The 12305-nt window shown below is 40.8% G+C and overlaps 1 protein-coding gene across 1 annotated transcript; it reads right to left on the bottom strand.

Moving 5' to 3' along the window:
- Window positions 1-637: 637 nt before the first annotated feature.
- LOC115261581 (uncharacterized protein K02A2.6-like) lies at window positions 638-2764 on the bottom strand. The gene is made up of 2 exons (XM_062859047.1): window positions 1852-2764; window positions 638-1789 (listed from the first exon to the last, which is right to left on the bottom strand). Exons 1-2 carry the CDS (start codon window positions 2699-2701, stop codon window positions 1383-1385), a joined length of 1257 nt encoding a protein of 418 aa, XP_062715031.1. The 5' UTR covers window positions 2702-2764; the 3' UTR covers window positions 638-1382.
- Window positions 2765-12305: the final 9541 nt, after the last annotated feature.

Genomic DNA, 12305 nt, shown 5'->3' with positions numbered 1-12305 from the left:
ACCATTGGTTCAGTAGCTGGTTCGGAAACCAACAGACACCCATTGCACGAGTTCACGTATTCTTCTATCATCAGATCCATTCGTACCCACCAAACCTTTTCACGTAATCGTTTTTTCATAGATGTACTTCCCAAATGGGGCTCATGTCCTAGTTTAAGCACCCTGTCATATAACTTCCTTGGAATAATAATTTTAGTATTTTTCAAAATAATGTCTCCATCAGTTGAAAGTTCATTTGCTATTTGTTTATATCTTGCCAGCGTTTTCGGCCACCGTCGAGGGGGATACGGGATCCAACGAATCAGTTCGGTAAGCTCTATGTCGTTTTTAGTGGCTTCCACGATTTCGCAAAGTGGGATTGCCATCGGACATACATCGGTAGAAACTAAACGAATTACTCTTTCACATTCCTCATCATAGCTTTCCCTGTCAGCAACAGTATCTTGACACAACCTCGAAAGAGTATCTGCAATGTTCGTTTTGCCTGGTCTGTAAAGGACTTTGTAGTTATAAGACATCAACCGAACCTTCCATCGTTCGATTCTTGCTGATGGTCGGATTCTATCCCCAAATATCGAAACCAACGGCTTATGGTCGGTGATTATCCAGAAAGGCAAGGAACTTCTCTGGAGCCCATACCAACGCTAAAGCTTCTCTCTCTGTTTGAGCATAGCGTCTCTCCACTTCAGAAAGGGTCTTCGAAGCATAACAAATAATGTGAATCGTTCCTTCCGCTGACTTCTGATATAGAACTGCACCGAGACCTACCGGACTTGCATCGGTCTCTACGAAAGTTTCAAAGTTCGGGTTGAAAAATGCCAAAGTTTCTGATTTGTTTAGAACGTGCTTCAGCGTTTCAAATGCTTTCTGATGCAATTCTGTCCATTCGAATGGTACCGCTTTCCTTGTCAATGAGTTCAACGGGCTACTTATTGTTGAGAAATTGGGTATATGCCGGCTCACAAAAGTGGCTAGCCCCAAGAAACTTCTCACTTCTTCAGCAGATTTTGGTGTTCGAAATTTTCCAATGGCTTCCAACTTTTCTGAAGAAATTGTAATACCTTCTGCAGATAAACGATATCCAAGAAAGTCAATTTCTGTTGCGCTTTCAATAGTCTTGCTTTCATTCAAAACAATCCCATATTGCTCGAGACGATTTTTCACCAAAGTCATTCTGGTATTTAATAATTTTTCATCCGGAGCATGTATTAAGACGTCGTCTATGAAAACCACAATCCATGGAAAGTCTGCTAATATGGTTTCCATGCATTTCTGGAAAAGTTCTGGTGCTGCTGATAACCCGAATACCAATCGTTTGTATCGCATTAAACCTATCCAATATATGCTTTGTTTTAGAATGTTTTAAAATTTAACGATAATGTTCAACAATTGTCCTCACCCAGGGGCGATATAAAGGTTGTTATATATCGGCAATCTTCTCGTAACAAAAGTTGATGGAACGCTTGTTTAATATCAAGTTTCCCGAAAACTTTGCTCCCTCGTAATTTAGCCGTCATTTGTTCCATTGTAGGAAGTGGATGGACTTCTCTTACAACAGCTTCGTTGGCTTCGCGAAGGTCAATTATAATTCGCACGTCATTCGAATTTTTCCGCTTAACAAGCATAGGCGATACCCATTCTGATGCCTCATACACTCGTTCAATTACGCCTTGACGTTCCAATTCTTTCAGTTTTAATATAGTAACTTCTTCCAAAGGAATTGGTATGCGACGATAACTTTGTCTAACAGGTGGCACAGTTGTATCTATTTTAATGGATGCACACATGTCTGAATAAGCAATTTACAATTTAGTAATTAATTAAACTCCCGAAACAACTGCATATTCTTACCTTTGATAGCCGGAAAGGTATCGTCACTCACTGACCGCAGAAACTTAACCACGCCAAGTGTCTCTGCACTGCGTCCGGAGAGCAGCGAATGCTTACCATCTTGAATCACGAACAACGTTGTGCGACAGGACTCATTTCCTGTTCTCAGCATCACGTCGACTTCTCCTAGTACAGTCAATGGATTCTTCGTTCCGTAAGCTTGGAAAATCTTCGAACTTCCTTTCCTAATTGCAAACGCCTCGAACCCAATCCGCTTCAACGTCGTCCAATCTGCAATACTAAGCACGTCCTCATCTGCGCCGGTGTCAACAATGAACCGCAGATTGACTCCACCGACCGATAAGATCGTCGTACGCTTTCCGTCCAAATGGAACAGCTCACGGATTTCTGCTGTCTTCGTGACGTCATCAACTTCTCGTACGAATTTCGGCTTTTGATCACAACGATTTCCATGGTCTCGATCATGTACTTGACGCTTCCGGTTGCTCGACGTTGGTTGATGGTTTTGAACCGGATTCTTCACACTCCTGCAACATCGTGCGTAATGGCCTTTCTTGTTGCACCGGTTACATTGCGATTCTCGAGCTGGACATATCGTATCGGAAGCCAGGTGGTTTCCCAAACATCTGCCACAGGTCAGTTTGAGTTTCGTGCGTTTGACAGACTGATCCACCGTATTGATCTCAGCGCTGTCAAGTGGGTTGGAACGAAATTCTTGAACCTGTTTATTAACGGTTTCATGCGTGCGTCCGATTTTCAACATTTCGTCCAAGCTCGTGTCAACCTCTAAGTATTTGGACCGTAGTTTATCATCCGTTTGAGTCGCGTACACTATTTGATCCATTATCATGTCCTCACTTTGATCTCCGAAACTGCAAACGGCAGCTTGAGCTCTCAAACGCACGACAAACTGATCCAGCTTCTCTTTAAGGTTGAAAGTCATTTGTCGAAATTTGAACCGTTCATAACGTAAGGTCATCCGAGGTGCGTAGTAGTTGTCCAGTGCCTCCAATACTGATCGATAAGCGTTATCCATTAAGTTCCCGCTTACGGCTACATCTTTAGCAATCTTTCTCACGTCAGGTCCGCCAAAAGCATAGCAGTGCTTTGTGTTTCTCCTCAACGTCAGATATTCCCTTCAAGTCAAGGTACGCAATAAATTGATCCCTCCATTCTTCCCAACGAGAACTGATGAGGCCAACACCAGATTCACAAAAGGGAGTGTGGACCACCCTAAGTCTCTCCAATTTCTGTCTGTCCGTCTGTCTCTATGTCTGACCCATATGGGCTCGGAAACTACTGGACCGATTGGCGTGAAAATTTGCATGCAGGGATTTTTGGGACAGGGAAGGTTCTAAGCACGGTCCAATACCTCTCTTCATCTGGAAAGAAGGGCTCTCATATAGGTGGATTAGTGGGTCACTTCTCTTTTGAGCTGTATTTAAAAAAAAAACTGTGGCTAATGGGCAATACGACGTTTGCCGGGACAGTTAATGTATATATTTTTTAAATTCTTCAGAGATTTTCTGAACAATTCCTCTAGTGATGATTAACCTGGGCTTGTTAGGGGGATATCTGCAAATAAAAAGAAAATCGCGTTAAGTACTGTTCCTTTGAGTTCCACTAAGAATTTGCATCCTTTGACAGATACGTATTTCGACCTCAACTGTAAGGTCGTCTTCAGTGTCTTGTGTCACTCGAGTCAAGTACAAGACACTGAAGGCGACCTTACAGTTGAGGTCGAAATACGTATCTGTCAAAGGATGCAAATTCTTAGTGGAATTCAAAGGAACAGTACTTAACGCGATTTTCTTTTTAATTCCTCTAGATTTTTTTTCCTTAAGAGTTCCTGCAGAATAGCAGAATATACTATAGTAGTACTTCCGAGATTTTTGTAAAGCAATCTCTTCATAAACGGTATAAGAGGTAATATACAAATTATGTCACGCAAAAATCGTTTTTTTTCAAACCCCCCCCCCCCCCCCCCCTATGTCACACTTTTTGTATGGGATCTCACTACTTTTTGTATGGGTCGTCAGGTTTTGCAAACCCCCCCCACCCCATCCCCCCTAAGAGCGTGACGTAATTTATGCACGTCCCCTATGAAATTCTTCTAAGAATTGCTTCGAATATATTTCCAGAAGTTTCCCACGATTTTTTCAGAAAATCCTCTAAGGACCATCCCCCCCTCAGGAAATTAAATTTTAAGAGATACAGAATTTCTTCCGGAGTCCTTCCAGACATTTTCAAGCAATTTTTCCTTGGAATTACTTTCCCAATTCCTCCAGAAGTCATGCCTTTTTTCAAGGAACTAAGGAGACATCATAACGAATTTCTTCAGGTATTCTCCCTGACTGTCATCTAGGAATTCCTTCAAAGATAACTTCAGAAGCTGCTTCATGAATTCTTATCCAAGAGTCTCTTCAGAAAATTTTCGGGAATTTCTTCTTAAAATTATCATCAGGTTTTTAAAGACATTCCTGCAGATAATCCTGCAGGTATTTTTTTTCAAAAATTCATTTCAGTAATTTTTGTGCAGATTCTGGCAAAACTTCTGAAAAATTCCTAAAGGAATATCTTCAGTATTTCCTGCAGGAATCTTTGAAGGATTTTGAAAGAATTGCTAAAAGGCATTTCTTGGAATCCCATGGAAAAACTTTTGAAGAAATCCCTTGAAGAGCTTGTGGAGGTATTTGTCAAGAAATCTGTGAACAAATTTTAGACAGGTTCTGGGCAAGAATTTTCTAAAGAATCCCCAGGTTAATTTCCGAAAAAAAACTCGGATTGAATCTCTAGAGGAATATCTGAAGAAATTCCAGAAGAATTTTCTAAAGAGTTTCTTGGAGATATACCTCGAGAAACTAACTCCTCGGGAATCTTTTGGTTGAATTCCTTGAAAGGTTAGGAAAGTTCATTGGGAAACACTGTTTCTGGATGTTTCTGGAGAAATACAAATCCTGATGCAATCTCTGTACGTGTACGTGCTCATCCAGGATTTTTTAGAGAAATTTCTGCCTGAATCACTGAGAGCTGGACTGAGAGTAATTATGCAAAAAATCTCTATCTCTGGAGGAATACCTGATTCTCAGGATAAACTCCTGAAAAAAAAAATCCTGGAAGCATTTATAAGTGAGTTTTCAATAGAAACTCCAAAGCAATTCCGAAATAAATTTCTGGTGGAATTCTTCAAGAATCTCTGGAAGACTATCTGAAGCAACCACTGGAAGAATTGGTAAAACAGTATTTGGAAGAACTTCTAAAGAATATGCAGAAGAAATTCCTGAAGAAATTTCCAAAGAATTTTCTTAACGAATTCCTGGAAGAATTTAGAAACAGAAACAGAAATGGCCTACGCCTCATCGAGTCCGCTGCCTCCAAGAACATGACCATTCGTAGCACCTTCTTCCAGCATAGCCTCCCGTATCGTTACACCTGGAGATCACCACAACAAACATAACTGCAAATCTACTACGTTCTGATTGATGGACGGCACTTCTCCGACATTATCGACGTCAGGATCTATCGTAGCGTTAACATCGACTCCAACCACTATCTGGTGATGGTCAAACTGCGCCCAAAACTTTCCGTCATCAACAATGTACGGTACTGGCTATCGCCACGGTACAACCTAGAGCGACTGAAACAACCAGATGTCGCCTCAGCATACGCGCAGAATCTCGAAGCCGCGTTGCCAGAAGAGGGCGATCTCGATGAGGCCCCTCTAGAGGACTGCTGGAGTACAGTGAAAGCAGCCATCGACGACGCAGCCGAGAGCACCATCGGGTACGTAGAATGGAATCGACGGAACGAATGGTTCGACGAAGAGTGCAGGATGGTTTTGGAGGCGTGGAACGCAGCGCGGGTGGTAATGCTGCAGCAAGGGACCCGACAGAACGTGGAATGTTACAAACAGAAGCGGAAACAGTAGATCCGCCTCTTTCGGGAGAAAAAGCGCCGCCTGGAAGAAGCGGAGTGCGATGATATGGAACTGCTGTGCCGTTCCTAAGAAGCAAGGAAGTTCTACCAGAAGCTCAACATATTCGATCTTCGGCGGTGTGCAGGAGAACGGTGTGTGGTAGCGAAGGATGATTTGGAGGTTGAGACCGAAGACAAACACAGAAAACCAGCTAAACATGATTACCCGGTGAGTTTGTTCCTTATTGTTACCTTTTATATTTGAACATGACATACATGGTGGTTTCAGAGGGGTAGCCTAAGGAAGCTAAATGAGCTGGTTTCCGGGCAAATGTTTGTAGGGTGGCCAGACTTTGTCACGAGATAACAACCATCATGTTGTTTTCCGAAGGTCTCCAGTGAATTTAGCTTACCCTGCTACAACAAACCATCAGGTAGATCATTCCGTTCCGGGATGACTCTGCAGCCATAGGTAATCCTTGTGCTGATGGTGGGTACACAATCATCATCATCATCACCATCATCATCCAATGACGGTCAACAAGAAAATAGTCTCAGGCCACATCTAGAACTAGTAATAGTATTTCGGAATCGGTTACGGGTGTTCCATCGGAAGTGATTAAACAAAAGTGAATCAAAATCATGCATGAGATACATAAAATCGCATCTTTTTCAAAAAATTGCCGAACGATTAGCAAGAAAATAGCCTCAGATCATATTAATTTTCGGCTTTTTTATGTAACCCGATGAACAGTTGACAAGAACATAGTCTCAGACCATATTTGAGACAACCGGAATCGGTTCCAGGTGTCCCGCCAGAAGTGGTCAAACGTAAAATTGAACAACACCCATGCAATCTGCACATCAAATAGCGGAATTATAAGTTGGGTAAGATTATAAGTGAAGAAATGGTCAAAGAGAATGGTGCAAGAGAACAAAATCGTGACCAAAGCGATCTCATCAAATCACACCATTTCAGATTTCTGCGGTGTAAATATACAGTAGGATGGATCAACGTTTTATGGAAAAATCATAATTAAATCGCATCAACACCGAATATTTTATTAAATCTTCAATCTCCTTTTGCTTCTAAAACTACTGCTTACAATTGAGGTGCGGCTGCTTGAGCCCTCGCTCTTCTTATTGAGATTGAAATTTGAATTGATTGAATCGAAAAGTCCTCGAAAACTTTCAGGTAGGAGCGGATCTGGTGTGACGGTTAGAACACTTGACTTTCACGCCAAGGACCTGGGATCGAATCCCACTCCCGACAGAACTCGCAAAATGTGAGTTCTTCCTTCGGAAGGGAAGTAAAGCGTGGGTCCCGAGATGAACTAGCCTAGGGCTAAAAATCTCGTTAATACAGATAAAAAAAAAAAACTTTCAGGTATTTCTTCGGCAATTTTCAGGGGTTGCAGTTAAAATGTCCAAGTGATTGCTGCAGAATTCCATATCCAAATTCGTTTAAGAATTTCTCTGCGTGTTATGCATTAGGCTGTCCCAAAAAAAATCGATGTTCGAAAAGTCATGGTGCTCAACCCATAAATGAAAGATATACATATTTGAAGTGATTTTGTAGAACATTTTGATATTCTAAAAAATCGTTTAGAGGTTCTGCCAGGGCTGTTAAAAGGTCTATTTTTCATCAAAATTTACTAAAAAAAATACATGTACTATTTTTTATTTTCAACCATGAAAGTTTCATCTGATAGTACTATTCATATGCGCCATTTCTCTAGAAAAAATGAATATACTCGAAAAAATACTTTTTTTGAATTTTAATGAAAAAGGGTCATTTTTCATAAATTGCTCTGGCGGAACCTCAAAACGATTTTTTTTTCAGAAAATTATGCATGCATTTTCTTAGAAATTCCACAAGGATTCCGAAGATGCCTCTAGGATTTTTTCGACGAATTCTTTAAATTTCTAAAAATGTCTGCAGAAATATTTGCTGGGAGCAATACAGGAATTCCTTTTGAAGTTTTTCTAAAAATATTTACCGAAGTTTCTTAATTTGTTTTTCCAGATTTTGCTCCAGCGATGTTTTTTTTTCTAAAAACAGCTTAAAAATCCTCTAGGAAATGAAAAGTGGTTCAATCACAAGATTTCCAGATATTCCTCTAGAATTGTATTAATCATTCCTCAAGAAATGTCAACAGGAAATTGTATAGAGATTTCTTCACAAATTCCACCACGAAGTCATAAACTTTTTTTTTCAACAATTAGCTCTGATTTTACCTATGTACAAGTTCATGGAGGGCAAGCAACACTAGCACTGGATGGGAATAAGAAGGATCTTATGAACAACAACAAGGCACCCGAAAATGACGAAATCCTGGTTAAAGCGTGAAAGCACGCAGCTGCGCAAATCACCGCTGACCTTTGAGTCATTTATCCTTTCCAAGAGACAACAATCACAAGTAAACCTAAAGGAAATGCCTATTCTGAAAATTCACATTTTCTGAGTTGTGTCCCTATTGCGGGAAAATGATGATATCATATATTTCCCCGTTTTTATACAGAAAAACACATCACTTTAAAGCTAGACAGTACCTTTCAAACCAATGAAATGTATCACATTACACTCCTGTCTGAAAGCTGGAAAGACTGCACACCTGTAAGAGCCATCATCCTGCAGCGAGGCATAAAAGCAAATTCGCGAAGTCATTGTTCGGAAGGCCCCTTGAGCGAACGATAACTCTGTCGAAACAATCTAGTCACGTTACATATTATCCCAACGTTCAACTACAATCTCGCCGTCGGTCGGTAGTAGCGAACGAGACAAAACACGACAAAAATATCAGTTTTTTTTCTCAACCTGGAGGCATCTTGTAATATGAAGATCGGAAGCACTACATAGTATATATGCAGGTGGCCGTGATGCTACAGTACCACCGGTAAGCCCGCAAAAACACGTGATATCATCAGGATAGATTGTGCGAAACGGGAACAAAGTTACATTTATTCTGAAGAGTCTAGGCGACATTTTACATCTATGCCGGGAACATGGTACGCTACACTGACTGGAATGCATTACATAGTTGCGGATAAAAAAAATAAGGAAAAGAGAAATGATGAATTCACTGGAAGGAAGGAAACATTATGTTGTATTTATTAGAAATACTGAAATTGGATATCGTCGGTTTCCTGCTATAGGAACACAACTCAAAATATGTTAATATTCAGAATAAACGTTTGAAAATTGACAATCTTGAAGCACCTCCTACAAGTTCACTTATTTCTCCCATTATTCGACAAAAGTAAACGAGTTTTGATTGTTGTATCATAGAAAAAGACTGAATTTTGGATTACTTTTTTCATCGACTATTGAAAAAGTTGACTGATTTTGAGTTGTGCCTTTATAGCAGAAAATTGGTGAAAATGCAAAAATCTCGCGTTCCTCAACGAATTTCAGAGCGGGTCTTTGTGAGATTAAAGTTTGCATAGATTTTCATCATTTGCCATCAAAGTCTCAAAAATGACAAATTTTGAGTTGTGCCCCTATTGCAGGAAACCGACGATATATTTTTTGAATTTCTTACAATTTTTACTATGGTTGGAATGCCTCTCTATATGAATACATTGTTTTACTCGAAAAATCTTTACATAATAATAAATAATCAAAACTAAGATTTAAAATCATTTGAATTGATGATTGCTTACTTTTTTGAATCTTTTGTTCGTTCTATAATAATGCAATAATAATTCTTCATTTGCCATTCCAGAAATCAAAACTTTTCCCACTGCCTCTGTGAGCGCCAGATACGAAAGTAATACAACAGAAGATGGAGTAAACAAGTGCCCGAGAAAATGTCCTCAAGGAAAATGGAAAACTGAAAAACAAGTGTCGAGAAAGCAACTCTTGGCAAACGAAGAATACCGGAATGTTTTTGTTCGCTGGGTGTTTGTCTGCACGTACGGAGGTACGACAGGAACGTTTCTGTCAGTGCCGTGTGGGTGAAACAGAAAGAAAAACATGCGAATAAAGACGATGTACATATATTATACACGCGTTCCTGTTAGGGAAAGCCAACGGCAGAACCGGGGCATTAAAAGCATTTATACAAACTTGCACCATGCTGAACATCGCCAGGACGAGCAGAGTACTGTGCTGTCTGTTTATGTCGCCGTTAATAAAAGGCGTCCAGAGAGATAGAGAGAGAGACCGTAGGATCATATACTTAAATGGTGGCTTGTATAGGCGGTGGTGTCTCAGTGTTAAGCGCCACATAAAGTCATGTCAAGTGGCTAGAAAAAGATGAATTTCGCGCTAAACTAGTACGTGGTTAGAAGTACCTTCTCAGGATCCAATACAACTGCGGACATCAACAATTTGACTTTTTAATGTACTTTAAATATACTGTTTTTTTTTCAGAATTTATTTAAAATCGCTGTTTAAGATTTTCAAAGAAAACTAAAGGTAATGAAGGTCTAAAAAAATAAGATAGTTCACTTTGAGATCAGTTTATTTTCCCTAACCACTTAACGTAATTTACAGTTGTTTTGTCCAATTTGCGACAAATTCTCAGTTGCAAACTTTACGTGAAAAACAACTTGGAAAAGCTCGGGAGATACCTTCTGAATGTGTGCCTCTGATCATCAATACGCTTCAGCAAAATGTTGATACAAATCTATCAAATTCTCAACTAGCTAAGTACCTAATAATACAGATCCTATTGCAGAGTTTGCCGAGACGGAGAGGGATCTGCTGGGTCTCTGCAGAAATACCACACATCAACTCTGTACAAGTGATTCGGCACCGCTTCAAATGTGCCCTAGCCTGGTCAGCGGTGCCTTGGGCACATCAGGAGCAATGCCAGTAAGTTGCTGATTACGGCATTAAAGTGGGTCATCCGTTATATGCAAACATGTAAAACTTGATGGTATCCCATCAGATCAAAGGTTTTTGGGTCTCATTTCAGGACCCAAATAACTGTGCAAAATTTGGGCACGATCGATTTACGTGTTGAAACATAAACACATGCATGCGGTTTGGTGAACATAACTTTATTTACAAGCATCGGATCGCTTTGTGGTCTTCGACAAAATTTTTCAGGACATCCTAGGCTATTATTTTACATCATCGGTTCGCAAGTTTCAGACAAACTCGCTAACTTTTTTTTTTTGACGTAACTCGCTTAACTTATGACAAAAATGGAAAAATGTTTTCCCATAGAAAATCCCAAACAAATTTTAATTGCAATGCGCAAAGTACAGACACGACCGATTGTGCTTAAATTTTGCACGATACTCAGGACCCGAAATGAAACCAAAAAAAGCTTTGATCTGAGAAATCGGTTCCGATGACCCACGCTATTACGGCATACTGGCGCGCCCGATGGAACTGGTTAACAAGATGGTACACTCTTAGACGGCCACGGAGTAGAGGTGTGCTAATGGCGACGGCATTATATCCTCTTAGTAGAGCTGGGTGATACTGACCTTAAACGACGGATGGACTAATGTCGGAGCTGCCTTTCGTCTCATAAAACCTTGGCAAGGCATTAGATACGTTCCCGATCTGAACTCGGCTAAAGAAACTAACTGGGTGGAAGTAGGTTCAGTTTAAGTATCATGATTAGCGCTGATCCTGGCTCTGAGCTCAGGTCCCATAAGAGTCTGTGCCAACCCGTGGGTGGGTGACCTTCCTGCTTGCCCGGGATCCTCGGGTGACTACTTCATTTGCCGAGAGGAACAGCGGCTCTGAGGTGGCTCTTTTTGCAGTTATGAATGCATTTATAACACCGTTCAATACTAAATTTTGTTTTGGGATCAGAAAAAATAAGAACAGGGGTTAGGGACCCTAGATGTGTCATAGTGAAAGAATTTTTGAAAAATATTGAACCGGGCATTCACAGTTCAAAACCAAAGTTTGTATGGAGAACTTGGGGTGTTCAATTGATATTTGCATTAGAACGCGCTGTGCATATATTTAGGTGTAATACAATAACGAAACTAACCCAAAAACGCCCAAAAATATGCACGGCACGTTCTAATGCACATATCAATTGAACACCCCAAGTTCTCCATACAAACTTCAGTTTTACACTGTGAAGGCCCGGTCCAAGATTTTTCAAAAATTCTTTCACTATGACACTTGTAGGGTCCCAAACCCCTGTGATTTTTTTCTCATCCCATAACACCAAATTTTGTAAAATTTCGTCGAGCAGTGAATCAAAGAGAGCGGAAACGAGAACTTTAAGGGCGAGAAGATCAACCCGTTCACGGGAGGCGGACTGGTTAGAACACCGACACGAGCGGCAAGGGTAGAATCCCCTCAAATACCGGATCAAGAGGTAACGAGGACCGGTTCAGTGACTGACGACACGCGGTTGAGTGGAGCGGAACTCATGCGTGCGCTGAACCGCAACAGGGATGGGCTTCCGAAGATGCTGGTGTTCTCCGATCAGCTCGAGGAGCTGATGGGCTACACGAGAGGGCGGAACAATATCAGCAAAGACCTGAAAAAATGTCTGCTCAAGCTCCGCAATTCGGTGGCCCAGGCTAAGAAAGAGTACGACCTTATGGTTGAGCGACGA

Source organism: Aedes albopictus, chromosome 3 (assembly GCF_035046485.1).
Source record: "Aedes albopictus strain Foshan chromosome 3, AalbF5, whole genome shotgun sequence".
In the NCBI taxonomy this organism is placed as follows: Eukaryota; Metazoa; Arthropoda; class Insecta; order Diptera; family Culicidae; genus Aedes; species Aedes albopictus.
This window is presented reverse-complemented; position numbering and strand designations above follow the sequence as displayed.